General features: G+C 39.5%; 1 protein-coding gene across 1 annotated transcript in view; it reads left to right on the top strand.

The window, feature by feature from the left end:
* Nucleotides 1-24623, top strand: part of LOC124798994 (neural-cadherin-like) — a 331157-nt gene that overhangs the window by 226738 nt on the left and 79796 nt on the right. Inside the window, exons 27-28 of the mRNA XM_047262530.1 lie at nt 5791-5977; nt 8619-8808. Coding sequence (XP_047118486.1) covers nt 5791-5977; nt 8619-8808 — 377 coding nt within the window. The remainder of the gene's footprint in view (nt 1-5790; nt 5978-8618; nt 8809-24623) is intronic.

Raw genomic sequence — 24623 nt, 5'->3', positions numbered from 1 at the left:
ATTACAATGTCATCGGCGAACCTCAAAGTTTTTATTTCTTCTCCATGAATTTTAATACCCACTCTGAATTTTTCTTTTGTTTCCTTTACTGCTTGCTCAATATACACATTGAACAACATCGGGGAGAGGCTACAACCCTGTCTTACTCCCTTCCCAACCACTGCTTCCCTTTCATGTCCCTCGACTCTTATAACTGCCATCTGGTTTCTGTACAAATTGTAAATAGCCTTTCGCTCCCTGTATTTTACCCCTGCCACCTTTAGAATTTGAAAGAGAGTATTCCAGTCAACATTGTCAAAAGCTTTCTCTAAGTCTACAAATGCTAGAAAGGTAGGTTTGCCTTTCCTTAATCTTTCTTCTAAGATAAGTCGTAAGGTCAGTATTGCCTCACGTGTTCCTGTGTTTCTACGGAATCCAAACTGATCTTCCCCGAGGTTGGCTTCTACTAGTTTTTCCATTCGTCTGTAAAGAATTCGTGTTAGTATTTTGCAGCTGTGACTTATTAAGCTGATAGTTCGATAATTTTCACATCTGTCAACACCTGCTTTCTTTGGGATTGGAATTATTATATTCTTCTTGAAGTCTGAGGGTATTTCGACTGTTTCATACATCTTGCTCACCAGATGGTAGAGTTTTGTCAGGACTGGCTCTCCCACGGCCGTCAGTAGTTCCAATGGAACATTGTCTACTCCGGGGGCCTTGTTTCTTCTCAGGTCTTTCAGTGCTCTGTCAAACTCTTCACGCAGTATCAAATCTCCCATTTCATCTTCATCTACATCCTCTTCCATTTCCATAATATTGTCCTCAAGTACATTGCCCTTGTATAGACCCTCTATATACTCCTTCCACCTTTCTGCTTTCTCTTCTTTGCTTAGAACTGGGTTTCCATCTAAGCTCTTGATATTCATACAAGTCGTTCTCTTATCTCCAAAGGTCTCTTTAATTTTCCTGTAGGCGGTATCTATCTTACCCCTAGTGAGATAGGCCTCTACGTCCTTACATTTGTCCTCTAGCCATCCCTGCTTAGCCATTTTGCACTTCCTGTCGATCTCATTTTTGAGACGTTTGTATTCCTTTTTGCCTGTTTCACTTACTGCATTTTTATATTTTCTCCTTTCATCAATTAAATTCAATATTTCTTCTGTTACCCAAGGATTTCTACTAGCCCTCGTCTTTTTACCTACTTGATCCTCTGCTGCCTTCACTACTTCATCCCTCAAAGCTACCCATTCTTCTTCTACTGTATTTATTTCCCCCATTCCTGTCAATTGCTCCCTTATGCTCTCCCTGAATCTCTGTACAACCACTGGTTCTTTTAGTTTATCCAGGTTCCATCTCCTTAAATTCCCACCTTTTTGCAGTTTCTTCAGTTTTAATCTACAGGTCATAACCAATAGATTGTGGTCTGAGTCCACATCTGCCCCTGGAAATGTCTTACAATTTAAAACCTGGTTCCTAAATCTCTGTCTTACCATTATATAATCTATCTGATACCTTTTAGTATCTCCAGGGTTCTTCCAAGTATACAACCTTCTTTCATGATTCTTAAACCAAGTGTTGGTTATGATTATGTTGTGCTCTGTGCAAAATTCTACCAGGCGGCTTCCTCTTTCATTTCTGTCCCCCAATCCATATTCACCTACTATGTTTCCTTCTCTCCCTCTTCCTACACTCGAATTCCAGTCACCCATGACTATTAAATTTTCGTCTCCCTTCACTACCTGAATAATTTCTTTTATTTCATCATACATTTCTTCAATTTCTTCGTCATCTGCAGAGCTAGTTGGCATATAAACTTGTACTACTGTAGTAGGTGTGGGCTTCGTATCTATCTTGGCCACAATAATGCGTTCACTATGCTGTTTGTAGTAGCTTACCCGCATTCCTATTTTCCTATTCATTATTAAACCTACTCCTGCATTACCCCTATTTGATTTTGTGTTTATAACCCTGTAGTCACCTGACCAGAAGTCTTGTTCCTCCTGCCACCGAACTTCACTAATTCCCACTATATCTAACTTCAACCTATCCATTTCCCTTTTTAAATTTTCTAACCTACCTGCCCGATTAAGGGATCTGACATTCCACGCTCCGATCCGTAGAATGCCAGTTTTCTTTCTCCTGATAACGACATCCTCTTGAGTAGTCCCCGCCCGGAGATCCGAATGGGGGACTATTTTACCTCCGGAATATTTTACCCAAGAGGACGCCATCATCATGTAATCATACAGTAAAGCTGCATGCCCTCGGGAAAAATTACGGCTGTAGTTTCCCCTTGCTTTCAGCCGTTCGCAGTACCAGCACAGCAAGGCCGTTTTGGTTATTTTTACAAGGCCAGATCAGTCAATCATCCAGACTGTTGCCCTTGCAACTACTGAAAAGGCTGCTGCCCCTCTTCAGGAACCACACGTTTGTCTGGCCTCTCAACAGATACCCCTCCGTTGTGGTTGCACCTACGGTACGGCCATCTGTATCGCTGAGGCACGCAAGCCTCCCCACCAACGGCAAGGTCCATGGTTCATGGGGGGGGATTCACAACTATGTCACACAAAATAAGGCTGACATTGATATTCCAAGCTGTCACCAAAGTAAGACACTGGACAGTTTCCCACACCAGCCCTGAAGATGTTCAACCACCTATCACCAGATGTTCAGAAATTGGCACTGAAAATCTTCAGGGCTAGATTGATGCTTATGCTCAAGCAACTGCCACTATATTCTGTAAATGAATTTTTTCCTACAGGTCGAATCGTAGGCTGGTCAACATGATACCTTTCAGTGTGATGCCACAAACTGGAAACTTTTAATGACTATAAAGTGCCGTTTATAGATATCTATGTTGTTTAGAGCTTGTTGTCCATTATCATAGTTTTAGTAATGGTTTTAATATATAATCACTAAGATGTAATGCAATGTGTCTGATCTTGGCCAGCAAATGATGTTGTCTTAATAATAGTAGTTGTACCGAGGTGCAGATAAGTACAACAAAAAGACTGTCAGAATGTAAGCGTTTGACCAACAAAGCCTTCATCAGAAATAAACAAACTCACAGACACTCAGGGAGATGCAGCTCACTGGTCTCAGCAGCTAAAGACTGTGGGCGTGTGTGTGTGTGTGTGTGTGTGTGTGTGTGTGTGTGTGTGTGTGTGTGTGTTTGTTTGTTGTCTACTTCCGATTAAAGCCTTGTTGGCTCAAAGCTTACTTTTTTTACAGTCTCTTTGCTGTGCTTATCTGTGTCTCAGCATCTTCTCTATATGTTGAGTAGCAACTATATATTTCATAATGTTGTCATATTCCATCCTGGATTTTCCATTAGGTAATAGTAGTAATAGCATTTGTAAATATGTGCAACACCTTGGTACACTGATGAAGTCTGGAGGCCTTGTAGTATCAGTGACATTGACTGCATGATTCCTAGGAGTAATTTATAACTCAGTACTGATATGATTACATCAGACATCTAGTACTGCACAGAACTGAGCCTGTAGGAATCTCTGATGTACCTACATTAGAATAAGATGTGATCTTTTGATACTGAAGTGACATTGACTTATTGGTCAGTAGTTTAGACAAAATACAGTACCATTATGATAGAATCTGTGTGGTGCAATGCCTTCAACATGGACCATTGCTGTACTCCTAGAAGTTATAGAAATACCTTCTTCAAAACCTGTTTTTGGCAAATAAATGTATTTTCAAAATGGGTAATTGTTGAGTGCAAACACATAAAATTCCTAAAGGAAATTACCTGTTTTGGCTGTCACTGGTCGTCTTCAGATCCTAAGAGTTAGCAATAGTTCACTTGGAAACATACTGAGAAAACCACTGTGTCTGTGTTGATAGTGTGGTTTCATCAATGTTCTTTTGAGTGAACTATTTATAACACTTGTGATCTGAAGATAACCTGTCACAGCAAAAACTGGCAATTTCATTTTGAAGTTTTATATGATTGTACTGGACAACAAAACATTTTAAGAATTATTAATGTATCCATCAAGAATGAAATGTTCCTTCCAGGGTAAATTTATGCTACAGTGCATCAGTACTTTGGGGTACCACCATAGTTCACAAATGAACTGTGTTACAGAAGCTTTGTCACACCAGTCATTATGTATATCTTAAAAATTAAGTGTTCTTCTCATAGTAACTATAAGTTTACTTAAAAGGAATACTTTCTCACTACCCTGTTCACTGGAATAACCAGTACTTTGAAATTTATTTTTCTCAGTTACACACTTCATGTAACTGTAACACTATCACAGCAGCCAGGGGAATGAATGCTCAAAATATTTTCTGCCATAATATGTACATGGGGACACACAGTGATGCTACATGTAATTTACAGATGAAAGTCTAGTACGTCCATCCCGTATTTCTTGTAAATGACTTGTAGCCATCTTGCTTACATTGCATCTCATACATGTGGCTGCAATTGGTTTCTTCTCTGTTGGTTGCATACTTTAATGCTTGTGCAATAAACAATGCATGTGACAATTGGGTAGGTGTAAATGCCAAGCATGATAAGAATCATTAAATGTTGGGATAAAACTAACTTTGTTTATTTCACCAACTGCAAAATTAGTAAAACAATTTCTAGAGCCAATCTATCATTAATGTTCATAACAAGATTCCTATTCAGTAATCATTTGTTCTCAAGCACTGCAAAGTCACAAAAATGCTTCACACAATTTTAGAATCAACATGAGATCACAAAAATATGTTTTCCGAGGTAACTTGATCAATTGCACTTCACACAGTAGTTCGTGTGTTGCCACCTCAAACAATTATTGTAGACTGCCTAGTGAGCTATCTCAACAGCGTGATGCATCCTCTTCCAGGTTGCACTTGTAATTCATTCATCCTTTCTATCAACAAGCATTGACAGTAATGAGTATTTGTAATTAGCATTTCCTGATGAAGTGAATGATATTTAAATTGAGTGATATTGAAATTACTATTTTTAAGTTCTCAGTGCGAGCAATGTCATCAGCACAGTGGAAGCTGTATATTAATATTTAAACAGTAAATGTAAATAATAAAAGATTTGCTTATTAGCGCCCAGCATTCTTGGTGAATCTCCACTGTCCCTCTTTGTTACAATGCATTATGGCTCTTGGTCACTCAGCTGTTCTCATGATATGTGACCATCTGGTGCACCGTTTGATGAATCTGCCTTATGATCTTAGTTGCTAGCCTCCTGTACCAAAATCTTCCTATACGTGTGTTAAAACATAGCAACAAAAATGCAATAAATGCAGGCAGGAATGTGGCATGAACACCACACAACATCCACGTGCTCCCCAAAACTAAAATGTTGCATGTTAATAGCATTTTCACAATAACCCCACAAATGCACTGGTTAGATGCAATAAAAATATTCCCTGACAGGTCAAAAGTACCTGATCACTCATATGTATGTAGTGCTTTCTTTTTTCTTGATATGCAAACAGCACAGACATACTTCCACACTCAGGAAACATTAGTGTCTGCTAAGGCATTCATTTTATGCTTGTAATGCAGTGATATGGAACTTTCTCCTCCATAATCTAAAACAATTATTTCTGCTGTCTGTTATCATGTTGTATTGTGATGTACTATATGCTATTATGTGCTCCGTATTGTCTTAGACAAATTTTTTTTATTCCTTAGATGTATCACATGGGTAATAAATTGTTGGTTACATGAGAAGTACACCATTGTACATTAAACTACACAGTGATGAGCAATAGCCTCTTCTCAGTTATGCTTTATTTCTCTTACATTGTTTTCTTTCTTCCAAAAATTTGCCAGGTGACTCGTTATGGATCAGTTTCTATTTTGATACTTGATGATGGAGAAGGTTTACGATACAATGAAAGTTTCAAGTTCAGTGGCCACCAGCTTTTGGTTGTGGATAGGCAAGAAGGTGTTTATGTTGGAGGAAAAGCTGAGTATACAGGTGTTCAGACATTTGAAGTTCACAATGACTACCAGAAAGGTAAGTACATAATACCATATTATAATTAATATTATCAACATTATCATCATCATAACTATTATCATGCCCACAAAATGAGCACAGTAACACACAAATTTGTAATACAGCCCTGGGCACCGGCATGGCATCCTCCTACGCAAACCTCTTTATGGGCCACCTAAAGGAAACATGAGTCCGCCCTGTTGGCCATGTGTCTAATGCATGGCTTTCCAGGCGGGAAGGAGTGCCTGGTCCCCAGCACAAATCCGCCCGGGGAATTTATGTCGAGGTCCAGTGAACTGGCCAGTCTGTGGATGGTTTTTAGGCGGTTTTCCATCTGCCTCGACAAATGCGGGCTGTTTCCCCTTATTCCACCTCAGTTACACTATGTTGGTGATTGCTGCACAAACAAGTTCTCCACGTACATGTACACCACCATTACTCTACCACATAAACATAGGGGTTACACTCGTCTGGTGTGAGATGTTCCCTGGGGGGATCCACCGGGGTCCGAACCGCACAATAACCCTGGGTTTGGTATGGGTTGGCGGAGGGATGAAGTGGTAGTCGTCATGGGGTTGTGGACCGCTGCGGCGGGGACTGAGCCTCTCCATCGTTTCTAGGTCCCTGGTTAAGATACAATACAATACATACAAAGAAAACATTCCTAGCCTCCCAATAATGCAAACCCCTGCTCTGGTTCAGGTTTATTGATGACATCTTTATTATCTGGACCAAAGGTCAGGACACCTTATCCTCATTCCTCCACAACCTCAACACCTTCTCCCCCATCCACCCATTGTGCCACCTTCCTAATGTCTATCTCCTCCTCCCATATGGCTCCATCCACACCTCAGTCCACATCAGACCCACCAATCATCGACAGTACCTGAACATTGGGAGTTGCCACCTGTTCCACACCAAAAAATCAGTCGCATAGAGCCTAGTCACCAATGGTAAATGCATCTAAAGTGATGAGAAACTCCCTCGCCCAGAATTCTGAAGGCCTCACAAAGGCATTCACAGACACCAGTACCTTCCAAATCTAATTCACGAACAGTTCTCCCTTGCCATATTCTCACACTCACCTGATCCTCAAATCCCTCCCAAGAAACAACCACAAAGAATTGCCTCCCCCCCTCCCCTTGTCTCTCAATACCACCCTGGACTGGAACGACTGAACCACATTCTTCATTGGAGCTTTGATTATCTATGACCATGCCCTGAAATGAGGGACATCTTACACAAGATAATTCCCACCTCCCTCAAAGTGGTGTTCTGTTGCCACCCAACCTCCACAATATCCTAATCCATCCCTATGTCACTCCTACCCCCAACTCCTGCCCCAGGGATCATACCCCTGTGGAAGACCCAGATGCAAGACTTGTTCAATCTACCCACCCAGCACCTCCTACTCCGGGCTTATCCTACCCCGTCAGAGGTCAGGCCACTTGTGAAAGCAGCCATGTTATATACCAGCTCTGCTGCATCCACTGCACAACATTTTAAACTGGTATGACAACCAACCACCTGTCAACTAGAATGAATGGTCACCACGCAACCGTTGCTAAAAACAAGGTGGACCACCCAGTGGCACAACATGCAAGATTTCAATTGCTGCTCTCCTGCCACAGAACCCCCACCCAATTTGTATTGCCACATTAGCTAGATGCATGCTGTTATCTCTCATCCTAGGCTATGAAATTAAGTGCCTGGCTGTCTGCCAACTCCCCTCTCTACCTGCACCACTTGCTAGCCCACAGACTTCCCACTCTCCCACGAGCTGCTAGACACTTCTTCCCAGCCTACTCCCTGCATCTTGCCTCTCTCCCTCCCTCAGCCCACCCCACCCCACCCTACCCCACCTCACCCCACCCCAAACCCTCATCTCACCCCAGCACACTCACCATGGGCCAGAAAAGCGCTGGAAGTCAACTGAGCACAATGTAGGGAACAGGTGTGTGCATGTGAGTGACTGTATGTGCATCTGTGTGCATGGTTTTCCTACAAACCAGAAAAAGGAAATGCATTCTGAAAGCTGGTCAAGCTCTGTACCTTTGTTCGTATACCTATCGACGACACAGTGCTTCTGCCTTTCGGTGAGTCATCTCCTTTATTTCTATATTTTATATTATCTTAAATTCAGCTTTGATCAGTTATCTTACTGTCAAAATAGCAAAACTATGTGTGAGTTTAAGTGTCTCGTTTCCTAATCTAATTCCCTTAGCATCATCTGATTTCACTACATTCCATTACCTTTACAGAGTGATACTCTGAGGCATTTGCATGAGTAGTCTAATTCCAGCTGTGACTCAGTGATATACATCTGCTATTTCAGAACGATGTTCTTCCTAATTGTATAAATAGCAATAGGTGTAATTTATTTTAGTATAGAAATGAATGGGGTCTTGTGTTTTCCAAGAATGAACCATCAATAAAAAATTCTTATTGTTGTCTGCAAAATTCGTTTCATTACAGTAAGTAAATTTAAAATTCTTGGTTTGTTTTTAAATGGGAACTGAGGTTACCTTTGCTTCCAAAAGATTGTACTTATTATGGTTTCTTTTGGTACCAGTATCCAAACTGTTGTACAGATGCAATAAATATAGCCTTTTATAATTTAAATAACTAAAGATTATTCCTGTAATCTTTTTTGATCAAGGTTGTATGGAGGACATCAAACTTGAAGGGAAACAATTACCTCTGCCACCTGCTGTTAATGGAACTCAGTGGGGACAAGCTACTATGTCAAAGAATTTGGGTTACAAATGCTTTTCAAATGGTCCTTGTATCAACATTGTATGCCCTGAGCCATTCATATGTGTTGATCTCTGGAATGAGTATGAGTGTGCGTAAGTATTTCTCTTGTCAGTATCAGTAGCTTTACTACAAAGTTGTTTGATATGAACAAGTCAAACAATCGAAAACCCAGGATGGAATGTAACAATATTATGGAAGGAAAGTTGCTACTCACCATATAGTGGAGATGCTGAGTCGCAGATAGGCACAACAAAAAGACTCTCACAATTAAAGCTTTTGGCCATGGGCCTTTGTCACACATGTGTGCGTGCGCGTGTGTGCGCGTGCGCGCGCTGCGCGCGCACACACACACACACACACACACACACACACACACACACACACACACACACTCATGCAAAAGCAACTAACACAAATGACAGCAGTCTCAGGTAACTGAAACCACAGAGTGTGTGTGAGTTGCGTTTGAGAGAGAGAGAGAGAGAGAGAGAGAGAGAGAGAGAGAGAGAGAGAGAAAGAGAGTGTGTGTGCGTGCGTGCATATGTGTGTCTGTTGTTGTGTGTTGCACGTAAATGTACTTACTGAAAATTGAGTCTGCCTCTCTCTCTCTCTCTCTCTCTCTCTCTCTCTCTCTCTCTCTCTCACACACACACACACACACACACACACACACACACACACACACACACACACAGAGACAGAGAGAGAGAGAGAGAGAGAGAGAGAGAGAGAGAGAGAGAGAGAGCATCACGTGGAGCAACATAATTAAGCAGACTGTGCTATTGCATGTGAAGAAGAACATAAAGACAATTTGTCACTCAAAACCAATGTTTGGAACAAATTTCTCTTTACAGACAATAAGTAGAGTGTTTCTATGTTCTACTGTTCTTCATTTGATCAATAATTCCTGGTAAGATGACAGTCAGACTCTTGTACTCCTATTCATTTTACAGATGATGAAAATACTGAAAACAATAAATATGGCATGGGAAAATAGATTTTTCAGAGAATAATAGTAGACAAAAATGTAATTCTGTTGGAGGAAGAGAAAGAATGATGGTAAAACATGGACTGGGAGAAAATTAATGAAAGGGGTTACCATCTGGTAGAATTATGCAGTGGACAACTTAATAATTGCAAACATTTGCTTTAAAAATCATAAAATAAGGTTTTGTATGTGGATGAGACATGGAAACACCACAGTGTTACAGATAAATTATATAATCATAAGACAGGGATATAGAAACCAAATTTTAGTCTGAGAAATATTTCCAAGAGTAGTTGTGGATTCTGGCCACAAATTTTTGGCCATGAACTTTAGATTAGAGCTGAAGAAATTATAGAAACATAGTAAATTAAGGAGGTGCAACTGGGATAAGTTGAAAGAATCAGAGGATGCTCAGAAATTCAAATATTAGCATTAGGCAGCTATTGACTAGAACAGGGGAAAGGAACATGTTAGAAGATAAATGAGTACCTTTAGAGATCACATAATGAAGGCAGCAGAGGAACTAATAGGGAAAGAGACAATGCCCCATAGAAATTAAATTTAAGTGATGAGAGGAGAAAATAAAAAGAACAGAAATGTTGCAGGACATGCATGAGCATGAGCAAGATAAATGCCACATATAGGAAAACAGTGATACTGTTGGAGAAAAGAGACAAAGCTGTATAAATGTGAAGAGCTCAAGTGGCAAGCCAATGCCAAGAAAAGAAAGGGAAGCTGAAAACTGAAAGAAATCTATAAAAGTGCTACACAAAGGAAAGGAGTTAAAAGGAAATATTAGGAAAAAGGAAGAGACAGTAGATGAAGATGAGATGAGAGGTGTGATACTATAAGAAGAATCTCATAGAGTACCAAAAGACCTAGGTCAAAGAAAGGCACCTAGAGTGGAGGACTTACCTCAGAATCATGGAGTTCCTTGGGAGAATTTACCAAGACATAACTATTCCACCTGGTTATGCAAGATATATGAGACAGTCAAAATACCCTCAGGACTAAAAAATAATATAATGAATCCATTTTTGATGAAAATAAGTGCTCACAGGTGTGAATATTGTTGAACCTTCAGTTGAATAAATCGTGGGTGCCAAATATTAACATGAGTTATCTACAAAAGAAAGGAAAGACTGGTAGAAGCCATTGTTGAGGAAGTTCAGTTTAGGCTCTACAGAAATGTTAGAAAACGTGAAGTCATGATATTAAGACTTCTTTTTGAAGATAGATTGAAAAACAGAAAATCTGCCACTTATGATGTCTTTTACTTCTTGCAATGTTTTGTTAATGTGAAAAATTGACAAATTGTGCCACAGCCCAAAGTTAACATTAAGCTGTAGGTTCCCGTATAACTGACTGGGTAAGGTAGATCAAAGTTTAGAGGAAGGCAGTTGTATACCACCACCTACAGGACAGTGCCTAGTGAAGCACTGTGGTGCTCAAACCAATATTTTAACTGATGACAGCTTTATTTCTTAGATTTAAGGAAAGCTTATAACAATGTTGCCTGGAATACACTCTGAAATTTTGATGGTAGCAGGAAATTGTAGGATTATTTTGAAATGGAAGCTGAGCTTACCTTTGCCTAGATCAAACTGTCGTTGTTGTCTTTAACAGTGGAATCTAAACTTGTTCCATAAATGCAATAAAATTCATTCTTCTATCATTTAAATAGCAGAATATGAAGTGGAAGCAGTAGTTGGAAGAGAGTGAGGCAGGGTTGTAGCATACCCAAGATGTTATTCAATCTGTTTGTCGATCAAGCAGTAAAGGAAAGTATTAAGAAGTTTGATAAGTGAATTAAAGTTCAGTGCAAAAAAATAAAAACTTCATGGTTTGCAATGACAGTATAATTCAATCAGAGATCAAAGGATTAGGTGATCAGTTGAATCATAATGGATAGTGACTTGAAAAGAAATGAATTCAATCAAGAAATGCTGAGAGAATTAGGTTAGCGAATGAGACACTAAAAGTGATAGATGGGTTGTGATATTTTGGGAGGAAATTAAGTGACAAGTAAAGAGAATAGAAAATGGAGACATGCAACAGTATCTTTTCTAAAAAGAAAATAATGTTTTAACATTTGCAATGAATTTAAGCATTAGGAGGCCTTTTTAGAAAGTATTTATTGTGAGTGTAGCTATATACAGATGGCAGATAGCCTATACTAGCTACTCCTGGCAAGTTGATGAGTGCATGTGTGTGCCTTTGCCCCATGGAACAAAAATGGAACAGCCTTCAATAAGAGAATATATTCTTAGGCATCAATGGATAGTCAGTCTAGTCTTTTCGTGGAGGAAAGAGTGTGTGTTTGTAGGGGGAGTAGGGAGAGGAGGTAAAAATGCGCTATTTGAACAGAGCTTAACTACAATTAGCAGTATCAAGTGGTTTCATGTTGCAATAGTCATGCAGGGATTGAAAGGTTACCATAGGATAGGGTTGCAAGGAGAGTTGCCTTTAATGAGTCTTCACACTAAAAAGGACAAAAACAGTATGATTAAACAGACTCAAAGAGATGTTTATGACCTACATTTCTGAGCTTTATTTGCTCTGCATTTTGTCTTACTACAAGATTTAATGTTTGGCAAAAACATTGATTAAAATTATTTGAAATGTTTATGACCTACATTTCTGAGCTTTATTTGCTCTGCATTTTGTCTTACTACAAGATTTAATGTTTGGCAAAAACATTGATTAAAATTATTTGAGATGTTTATGACCTACATTTCTGAACTTTATTTGCTCTGTATTTTGTCTTATTACGAGATTTAATGTTTGGTAATAACATTGATTAAAATTATTTTTAAAATGTTTCATTAGTAAAACTTTTTGGAGTGGGATGAATACTTGCTTAACACATACTGCGTTACACATGAGATACCGCTTAGTGTAGCTGTTGGCATTATTAGCATATTCCGTGGATCATAATTGTGATGTCTCTGCGATGTGGAATGAGTCAATTTTAAAATTATACACACTTTCTCAGTGGTAAGGTGTTATCTTGATGCCATCACACACACACACACACACACACACACACATACACACACACACACTAGACTGGTGACAGACTCCATAAGGGAGTAAATGTATGCCGAGTTGTTTAAAGCACTTTTGACTTGGATATTACCATTATGACATGTCATTATAAATATTGTTTCGATTCATAATTCAGGTGTTATATTGCATGCTTAACAAACAAACAAATCTGTTATTTACATGTTATGATTGAAAATCTCTACTGGAATCTGAAAGTAAAAATGTGAGTAGGAAGTGAGACTTTGAAAGACAGCAAGATCAGGAGAGGGGTCAACAGGTACATTGTCGCTCACCAGTCCTATTAAATATTTATTTGGAGGAAATAGTGAAAAGTTCTTTGGATGGGGAAAGAGACATCAGGATAGATGTACAGAAAATAGAATCCATAAGATATGTGCATGACATGGCGATTCTTGCAGAAAATCAAGACGTAGATTCAAACACTAAATGGTCTCAATAAAACTTGTGTATCATATGGTATTAAAGTAAACAGAAAGAAAATGAAAGATATGGTTGTAGCTTAAAGAAAATAAGAGTGAAATATAATAGTTTCACAAACCGTGGAACTGATGGAAACATTCAAGTATTTGGGAAGCTGTATCAGGAAAGATAAGCACTGTGAACAGGACATCAAAGTCAGAAATATGCTGGTGAAAGAGGCATTTTAAGAGCAGAAAAGACTTGTAACTAGTGGTTTGAACACTGAATTAAGGAAGTGACTAATTAAATGTCTGGTACAGAGCATCAACTTGTACAGAGCAGATCAGAGGATGTTGCTGACAATGAAGAATAGGAAGCTAAATTGGATAGGACATAATTTGAGATGAGATTGCCATCTAGCAGAGGCAATTGAAGGTTTTGTTCTGGGGAAGAGAGAGAAGGGTAAAGGAAGATACCAGATGCTGAATGATACCATTATACCATAAAGAGAGTACCAAAGAATGAAGAGGAAAGCAGAGGACAGAGAAGCACTGAGGACTTTGAAGTATAAATTTGCCACAGTGCAGGTAATCAAATAATCATGATATATACTCTGAAGTCTGAAATGCAAAAAAAGAATACCACTACAAAGGGAAGACAGAGACATGTCAGTGTGTTTCCATTGTGAATGCCCTGGACACATTATAAGCTACTGTAGAGATAGAAGGTGAGTTTTCAATTACTACTACATCATCATCATCATCATCATCAGTTATCTGCTATATTAGCAGGTCCTTTGCCTCTCCATTTTCTGCGATCCATTGCTTCCTTCTTAAGGCTGCTGTATGTTGTACTGTCCATCATGTCATCCAGTATCTGGAATCTCTTCCTTCCTCGCTTCTTTTTCCCTTCTACATAACCTTCTAAAACTGTTTTTATCAGTCCGTCATTCTTTCTTAATATATGCCCAATCCAATTTCTTTTTCTTCTCTTTATTACATCTAGTAACTGCCTTTTCTCTCCCACTCTTCTCAGTACCTCTTCATTTTTTACTCTGTCCATCCAACTTGTTCTTTCCATCTTCCGCCATGTCCAGATCTCAAAAGCCTCCAGCCTTTCTCTGTCTTTTTTCCTCATAGTCCATGTTTCAGCGCCATATAGAAGAACACTCCATACAAGACATTTTATGAGTCTCTTTCTGAGTTCTCTGTCCATACCGCTGCAGAAGATTCTCCTTTTCTTATAAAACGCCTCTTTTGCCATTGCTATCCTTGTTTTAATTTCTGTGGTGCACTTCCAGTCGATGTCTATCCTGCTTCCAAGATACTTAAAATTTTGCACCTGTTCTAGTGTTTCTCCATTCAGCACAATTTTTATTTCCTTATTTCCTCCTATTGCCAATACTTTTGTTTTATTTGTGTTAATTTTCATTCCATATTTTTTTCCGTTAGTTGCAATGGTATCCACCAAATCCTGTAATTCTTTTTCCCCTGTGGCTAGAGGGACCATGTCATCAGCAAATCTCAAGCACCCTACTCTTCTTCCCCCAATTTCTACCCCTTTGTCATCTAATGAGCATTGGTCAATCATATTTTCCAAGTACAGGTTGAAAAGAGTAGGTGATAAACAGCATCCTTGTCTTACTCCTTTCCCTAGTCTGATCCAGTTTGTACTTTCTCCTCTCACTTTAACTGAAACTTTTTGATTAAGGTATAATGAGTTTATAAGTCTTCTGGTTTTCCAGTCCACTCTCTTTTCCTTCATAATAGTCGCCAGCTTGTCCCAAACCACATTGTAAAATGCCTTTTCTAAATCAATGAAGCACATATATAGGTCTCTTCCTTTTTCAATAAACCTTTCTCCCAAGATTCGTAGGAGCCCTATTGCATCTCTGGTGCCCTTATTCCATCTAAAGCCAAACTGCTCCTCGCCGAGATTCTCCTCTATTACTTTTTCAAGTCTTTTATTAATTATTCTTAACATCACTTTGGCTGCATGTGAAATGAGGCTGATTGTCCTGTGCTCACTGCATTTCTTGGTTCCTTGTTTTTTTCGGTAATGGAATCATTACTGTTGTCAAAAAGTCCTCAGGCCATTCACCACTGTCATATATTTTATTACAGAACCCCAATATTTCTCTTATTGCATTGTGGTTGAAGCATTTTAGTATTTCTCCCAGTATTGTATCTGTACCTACTGCTTTGCCATTTTTCATTGCAGCAATGGCAGACTTTACTTCTTCCATTATGATAGTCGGTCCTTTCTCTTCATCACTTACACTGTTGTGTGATTCAAGTTCCAGAGTTTCTGGTTTGCTATTTGTGTCATATAGCTCTTTTATATATTCTTCCCATCTCTGGAGGACATCGTCACGATCTTTATACACTACCTCTTCGTCTTTACTCAAAATTTCCATAGTAGCACTTCCTGCTCTGTTTTGTTCCCATGTCATAGTCTTTACTCTGTTGTATAGTAAGTCGTATCTTCCCTTCCTGTCCAGTTCTTCAATTTCATCACATTCCTCTTTTGGCCATTTTTTCCTAGCCTGCTCTGTTTCTCTTCGCAGTTTGTTATTTAACCTTCGGTATATCTTTCTTGCATCTTCAGTGTTCTTGTTTTTCAATTTTCTTCTCTCCTCCATCTTGGAAATCATTTCTTGTGTGACCCATGGTTTTTTTGACCTTTTCCCTTTTACATATCCTATATTTTGCTGTCCTGCTTTAATGATTCCTTCTTTCAGCATATTCCAGTACTCGTTGGCATTATCAGGTGCTTCTTTGTCTCTTAATGTGTTTAGAAAGTCCCGAGACAGCATTTCTGTAATTTGTTCTTTGTTGGACCTTATCTTCTCTAGATCCCATTTCTTCACCATTGTCGCCTTTTTCAGTTTTTTCATTCTTATTTCTATTTCTGCCATAAGTAAGTTGTGGTCACTATTAATATCTGCACCTGGTAATGTGTGCACCTTCTTGATTCCATTCCTGTATCTTTCTTCTACCAGTATAAAATTGATTTGGTTTCTATTTATCCCCTGTTGATTTCCAAGTGTAGAGCCTCCTCTTATGGTTCTTGAACCATGTGTTTGCCACTATCAGCTGCCTTTCCCTGCAGAAGTCAATTAATCATTCACCTCTGTCATTTCTCTTTCCAAGACCATGACTGCCTACTATGTTTCCCTCTTTCCCTTCTCCCACAATGGCGTTCCAGTCTCCCATTACTATTTTGCAGCATTTTTTATTTTCGTCCATTATTCTCTCTATTACATTGTACGTTTCCTCTATAATTTGGTCATCATGTTCTGAAGTTGGCATATACACCTGGACAATCAGTAAATCTTTTTGTGCTCCTTTCAGCCTTACACCAATAACCCGGTCATTTGCATAGTCTACATATTCCACACATTTAGCCAATTCCTTTGTCGTAATCATTCCTGCTCCATTAATTCCTTTTACTTCTCCTCCTGAGTAGTAGAATACATATTCATCTGACTGCAACTCTCCATGTACATTCCATCTTACCTCAGCAACTCCTACGAGGTCCAGATGATTCTTTTCCATCTCTCTTTTAAGGTTTTCTAGTTTTCCTGCTTGTAGCAGAATTCTGACATTCCAGGTACCAATTCTCATTTTGATTTTTTGCCTCCTTTCAAGTTGTCCCCCCCCGGAGATCCGAATGGGGGACTATTTTACCTCCGGACACTGATTTAACATGAGAGGAAGCCATTTTTTGTGCATAAAATGGAGACTGCATTATGCAGGGAAGATAATCTGTGGTGGTATTCCGCTGCCTTCCACAGTTCTGGAGGCCGCCCCTAACATGGGATACAGACGCCTTTTGCAGCCACCCGCTCTGGGTCAGACGCTGCATGAGAAGTATAGGTTGGAAAATGAAAGACCCCCTAGCCCTCGAAACCTAATAGCGTCAGGGTCGGAAAAGAACAAGAGCTGGCCGAGGGTGGCCAGATAGGAAAGATAAGAGTGAGGAGCCTGGCATAAGTAAGTGGAAGCAATGCCAGGACTCAGCTCAGGGCCCCGTGGTCGCCAGCCACGTATCACTAGGTGTGACTCCCTGAGGTAACTACTACATCACCAGGTGTCAAACATTACAGCAGTTTTATTTGTGCCAGTAAGCTGCAGATGGTCACAGTCGAACTATGGTACAAAGCACATTGTCATACCCTATACAAGGTCACTCCCCAACGCACCACAGCCATTCCCCATCACCCTTCAGAGATATCAGCTGCTCATATCCCTGCAAAATTCAGGAACACTAATCGAGGCAACCATCTATGAAAGTGAGGCCACCACACATGTCAATCCTCCATGGATGACACACAAAGATGTCAGGAAATCTCACTGACATCATCAATGATGGCCAACCACTCTGGGTGCTAGACAACTCAGGGGATTATTTTTCTTTAATATTGAATGTTTACCAAGAGACTATGTTTCATGATGCAACAGTGATTGCGCTGAAAGTTTCAAATGGGAAATATGTCTAGCTGACAGAAGCATGCATTTTAAGAGTATGTCAGTGACAGAACACAACCTTCCAAATTTGTCATTTTAACAAAATGTAGTCAGCAATGGCTGTGGAAGGTCAGAGCTTCAGACTGACAAAGCTATTCCAACAAGCACAAGTAACAAAAATGGTTGTGGTTGATTGTTTGGCATTCAAGACATTATCATTACACCACTGCCAAGAAAATGACTTCCAGGCAACAGCCAAGGTGCTCAGTTCAGCTGTGTAGTATTTGTTGGTTATGAAAAGCTGTTCAGGCTCACAAAGGATTTTTAGATGCTAGAAACAATCTTAAGCACTGTAGATGATCCAGAAGAAATTTGGATAACTAATTGTCATCAGCAGCCACAACTCATCCCTGAAGGTAAGTGCATAGGGACAGCCGAACCAGTCGAGAAAGGGCAGGTTACTGTTATCATTGAAAACTCAGGCTCTGCTACCATTACAGAAAAACCAGGGGAGGAAGCTGTTGTTGAGCTACTAATAGGTTCTGACTTGACCAAGGAACAACATCAATGAATGATAGCCACTCTTAGTCAATTTTAAGATGTTTCCAAATCTGACCAAGTGGCCCATAGTAAAACACCTTAATACCGAGGGTCACCCACCAAACATCTAGCTCTGATATAAAATGTCATCAGCTGAACAACAAATAATCTGGAAGGAAGCAGAGGAGGTACTGCAAGGTGACACACTTAAACCTTCAGAGTGTCCTTGGTCCTCTCCTCTGGTTCTTGGGCAAGAAGAAGGATGGCATGTGGTGTTTTTGCATTGAGTGCAGATAAGTGAACAAAACAGTGAAGAACGATGTATATCTACTGTTACATGTTGATGACACAATAGACCACTTGAAAGCAAAGCAAAGTGTTTATGAGCTATGTACATACAGACAAGTTACTGGAAAACTGAGGTTTGCAAGGATGACTGGAGAAAGACTGCCTTCATAATTCCTCACTTCCTCTTTGAGTTTAAAGTTATGTCCTTTGGACAGTGTAACACTCCAGCCACCTTTGAAAGTATGATGGACAACTTGATGTGACATGTTAAACGGACATGTCTTTGCTATATGGATGACATTCTCAATTTTTCTAAGACATTTGAGGAACTGTCTAGAAGCGTATTCAGACAGCAGTTCTTTGGCTAAATTCAAAAAAATGCTTCCTTGTCACCTTGGAAATAAAAATCTTGGGGCTCCTGGAGAATTACAATGGAACCCATCCCCACCCAGAGAAAATAAGAGCAGTCATAGTTTTTCCAACTTCTTGCCATGTTCATAATGTGTGAAGTTTTCTCAGATGTTCTCTTACTATTGGTGATTCATGAAGAAATTCTGTACTAAGACATGACCTTTGCAAGGACTGCTATAGAGAGATGCCTGATTTTCTTGGAACAACGGGCAAGAAAGATCTTTCCTTGGCCTTAAGGAGGGGCTAACACCTCCAGATCTAGCATTGTATGACAAGAATGCGAGGCAGAGCTTTACATCAGTTCTAGCTGTTTATAGATAGGGACAGTACTATGCTTCCATAGTACTGCTCTACAACTGAGAAAGAGTGCCTTGCAGTTGTTTGGGCCATGAACAAGATCCAGCTGTGTTTAGTTGGCAAACTATTCATCATTATGACAAATCACCATTCTCTGTGCTTGCTGACTAGCCTGAAGGATCCATCTAGTGAACTGGTTTGATGGGCACTGAGGGTTCAAGAGTAAATCTCCATAGTATAAAAAATGAATGCAGCACACAAGTATGCTGACTGCCTTTTAAGGAATCCTTCAGCAAAACACAGCAGCATGGACAAAATCTCATTTCTGCATTAAATGACATTGTTGCTGATTAGAGGGAAGATCCAGCATTGCTGAAAACCATGGAAGTTATGAAGAATGAGGAACTGACCAAAGGAGAATTCTATTTAATAAGCAGAACACTGTATAAGAGGAAATATAACACAGTGAAGCAGAAATGCTTGTTCGTCATCCCAGTTCATCTGCAGGTGGCAATCCTGAATTGTTTGCACAATGTTGCAACATTCCTGAAGAATAAGGTGAAGTCAGATGCAGATATAATTGGACAGGTCTCTACTGATTTGTTAGAGACTATGTGAGCCTCTGTAAGGACTTCTAGCAATGAAATCATGTGCTGCAGTTACCTATGGGGCATCTGGTACCAATCCCACCTGGAGCACCACCATTCCACCAAACTGGAATTGACCTCTTGGGAACATTCCAAAAGTCAACAAATTGGAATCAGTGGATAATAGTCTGCACTGACTACATCAGCTGCTATGCTGTCATGAAAGCTGTGCTGACCGTCAAAGCCCTGGTAATTGTGAAGTTCCATGTAGAAGACATTATCCTGAAGAGTGGAGCACCCCATATGATGATCTCTGAGTGTGGAAAAGTTTCCTGGTTGAGACTAGACTGAAAGATAATTTCACATTGCTACATCACTCGCAGGATGGCATGCACCTACCACCTTCAGGTAATTGACCCCACAAAATGTTTTAACAAAATGTTGGCAGATATACTCTCTTATGTGCATTGGTACTGAACAAGCATATTGGAATACATTACTGCTTGTTGTTACATTTGTATGTAATACAGTGAAGCAAGACAATACAGCATTCACACCATTCTTTCTGCTCCATGGCCATGAGGCTGTGGACTGTAGCACATCCTCCAATTCTTGCTGATGTGATATATGAAATAGAGGATTATGACTCTTGATATGGAAGACAAAATTTTAGAGATGTTATCAGTGCCCTCTGTACGAAGCCTTACTACAGTCCAGAGGTAGAAATCAACAATGGGAGGTTCAAGGAAACTGAGGGCCCTTGACGAACATGGAGTTTGTTGATGGGAGGGGCTACCTTCAGTGCTGATCCTATTGAAGAGGGTGTAAAAACATGATCAGACTGTAAGGATCCACCAGTGTCACCGCATGCATCGTCATTGTCAAGATGTGGAACCGGAGTGCTGTTGTCGGCTCTAATGAGAACTTCCGAAATTATTGATTCTCCAGGAGCAGAAGCATTACTGCAAGCTGCAGTGCTTGCAGTATGTCATTGTTATTAGCCTCACTGGCTGGCATGTTGTGGGTTGTCACTTCAAACTCAGTCACAAACAATTAGTGTTATGTAGTACTTATCTTTTCTGGAAGGTTTTTAGAAATATCTGACATTTGTAAAGTTTGTTTATTCTGGAATATCAGTGTTTGTATATATACCAGCATTCTGTAATATTCAATGTTTGTGTAAATAGCTGCATTCTCCATCCAGGAAGTCAGTTCTCTTCTGGTTGTATGTTGTTGTCAATAATAAATATGCTTTCAATACTAATTGTTAAATTTCATTGGTGATACTGCCTCTGGATTTTGACTTGATTGTGATTTAGACATGACAATATGTATCATTCCTAGACTGGCTGGAATTTTATTGTATTTGACACAATAGACTTAAACTTTGAAAGTCCTCTCTGGATAATTGTAAGTTGTCTAAAAAGAAAGGTATGACATATGATAACTGATCTGCCCTAATTTTTAAGCTCTAAGGCTGTGCTGCTTGGTTCAAAAGGAAATTTATAATCTTTCACAGCTACAGTTACCCCAATAACCTGCTCAAAATCTTGTTGGTTTAGAGTGCATGAATTTTTGATTAGTGAAACAAAACACAGCAAATAATTTTAGTTTAAAAGCCAAATTTTCCTCTGATAATGGTAGTTGTATCAAGTTGTTGGTTGTACATGATAAGTTACCTTCATGATGAAATGTGAAGTGTATTAGTGGTAAGTCATCTATAGTGATTCATTACTTAAGAACATGTTCCTGTAGTCTATATTACGTCTCTTAATTTTCGACTTCTTCTATGCATTTTCTAATGGATCAATTCTGTTCATGAGATCTTTTTATTGCAGTAAGAAGCCAAACGAGTAATTACTGACTCTTTGCATAAACCATGTTAACCTCTGTTCGTTTACTAAGCAGAAAAATCATGATGTGCATCTCCTCTCTCTCTCCCCCCCCCCCCCCCCCTTTTTTACACACACACAGTTTTAATTTATTTGAAGCAGAAGGTGCCAAAAGTAAAACACTACAGAAACATCATTGGTTACAATACATAAAACAACAGAAATATTTACACCTCGTGCAATAAGTTACCAAGACCAGTGAATGATTGTGAGCTAGTAGGGCATAAATTGTTTAATAACTTGCCACTAGTTGTACAAGATATTTCTAAACATGCATTTAAACACACAATATACAGGGTGTAAATAAAGTCTGGAAACACTTTCAATTATTTATTGCACCAAACGCTGTACAGATATCATACATACGTCATTTTTAAGAGAAACCCTGAAAGCCTTTTTTCATTTATACCGTCACAGCATAATTTGGTAATTTGCTGATAGTCAGTGCTAGTGAAAAATGTGGTGAGTTCAGGTGTGGAACGAGCTTTCTGTGGGTGTGGAACTAGCTTTCTGTGTGTTGGAGTTCAACAAAAAGTGTGCTACAGCTGTTCAACGGATGTTTAGAACCAAGTACCCTAAGAAGCCACCAACAAGGAAGGCCATTTACCACTGGCCAAACAAATTCATTACATGGGTTGCTTGTGCCCAACAAAGAGAAGCGGACGTCCGAGTGTGAGTGAAGTGAGAGACATATATGAGTCCAAAGAAATTGGTGCGTCTTGCATCCTGTGAAATCGAAATGGCTCCAATGACGGTGTGGGAAGTCCTCCAACAAGCTGTCTGTGAAACCATTCTAATTGGAGCTAGTGCAGAAGCCCAGTGATGACGATAAAGATAAGCGTTTTGAGTTTTGTTTGCATTTGCAACAATTGAAAGAAAATGGGGATGGCATTGTTAACTGCTTAATTTTTAGTGATGAAGCCACTTTTCACACTAATGGGAAAATGAATAGACATTATTGTTGAATCTGGGGTACAAAGCATCCACACAAATGCATTGAATTGGAGCATGTTTCCCTAACAGTAAATATTTTTTGTGCCTTGTCACGTCGAAAACTGTACGGGCTGTTGTTCTTCGCCGAGAGCACTGTCACTGGATATCCCTACTTGGACATGTTGCAGCGATGGCTGATCCCTCAAATGCAATCAGACTCTCCGTTCATCTTTCAGCAGGATGGGACCCCACCTCATTTTCATCATGAAGTTCGTGGGTACCTGAACACAGAGCTGCCGCATCGATGGCTTGGCCTTGCTACAGAAGGGGACAGCTGTTTCATGAAATGGCCTCCCCCTGATCCCACTCTGTGTGGCTTTTTTCTGTGGGGACACACTAAAGATCTGGTGTATGTACTGACTCTACCACGTGATGCAGCAGAGCTCCGGGAGAGAATATGGGAAGCGACTGCCACGGTTGACGGTGCCATGCTGGGATGGATATGGCAAGAATTCGATTACCGTATTTATGTCTGCTGGGTCACTCATGGTTCGCATATTGATTGTTTGTAAAATAAAAACTTTCAGAATTTCTCTTCAAAATACAATGTATGTGACATCTGTACAATGTTTAGTTCTTGTGCAATAAATAATAGAAAGTGTTCCCGGACTTTATATATTCACCCTGTATAGGAGATTGAAAGCTGAAAGCAAGGAGAAACTACAACCATTATTTTTCCCAAGAGATGCAGCTCTGTTATATGATTAAATGATGATGTAATCATCTTGGACAAAATATTCAACAGGTAAAATAGTCCTCTATTCCAATCTCTCAGCAAGGACTGTGTTGGAGGATGTTTTCATCAAGAAAAACAAAACTGGCCGTCTATGGTTTTGAACAAGGATTGTTAGGTCTTTTAATCAGCTAAAAAGGACAGCAAATTTAAAAAGAGATATGGATAGGTTGAAGTTGGACACAGTGAGAATTAGTGAAGTGCTGTGGAAGGAAGAGTAGGACTTCTGGTCAGTTGAGTACAGACTTATAAATACAAAATCCGGTAGAGGTGAAGCAGAAGCTGGTCTAACAATGAATAAGAAAACAGGAATGCAGATAAGCTGCATGAACAGAATAGTCAACACATTATTGTAATCAAGACAGACGTATAGTCAACATCCACCACAGAATTACAAGTTTATATGCCATCTAGCTCTACAGATAATGAAGCACTTGAAAGAACACGTAATGAGATGGGTGAAATTATTCAGACAGTTAATGGAGATGAAAATCTAATTGTGATGGGAGAAGAGAAGGAAAAACACTTGGAAAATATAGACTGACAGGAAATGGAAAGAAAGAGGAAACCACCAGGTAGAATTGCATACAGTGCATAATTTAATCATCACCAATACTTGGTTTAAGAACCATGAAAGAATGTCATATACACGGCTGAGACCTGGAGGTTTTCAAATTAATTATATAGTGGTAAGACAAAGGTTTTAAAACCAGATTATAAGCTGTAAGGCATTTCCAGAGGCAGATGTTGACTCTTACCATAATTTATTGGTTATGAACTATAGATGAAAACTGAAGAATATGCAAAATGGTAGTAAATTAAGGAGATGGGATGTGGATAAGCTGAAAGAACCAAATATTGCTGAGAGTTGTAAAGGGAGCACTACGTAGTGGCTGACTGAAACAGGAAAAAGGAATGCAGCAGAAGAAAAATGGGTAGCTTTGAGAGATGAAACAGTGAAGGCAGCAGAGGGTGAGACAGGCAGAAAGATGAGGCCTTGTAAAAATCCTTGGATATCACAGGAGATACTGCATTTAATTATAAAAATTAATTATAAAAATCTGGCAGGTGAAAGGAAATACAAACATCTAAAAAAAAAAACTTCCTGGCAGATTGACAAGAAGTGCAAAATGGCTAAGCATTAGTGGCTAGAGGAAGAATGTATAACAAGGGAAAAAAGGCACCACCTAAAAGAAAATTAAAAAGGCCTTTGGAAAAAAGAGAAGTAGCTGTGTGAATAT

The sequence above is a fragment of the Schistocerca piceifrons genome, chromosome 5 (genome assembly GCF_021461385.2).
Source record: "Schistocerca piceifrons isolate TAMUIC-IGC-003096 chromosome 5, iqSchPice1.1, whole genome shotgun sequence".
Classification (NCBI taxonomy): domain Eukaryota; kingdom Metazoa; phylum Arthropoda; class Insecta; order Orthoptera; family Acrididae; genus Schistocerca; species Schistocerca piceifrons.
Note: the sequence above shows the minus strand (reverse complement) of the source record. Positions and strands in the feature narration are given on the sequence as shown.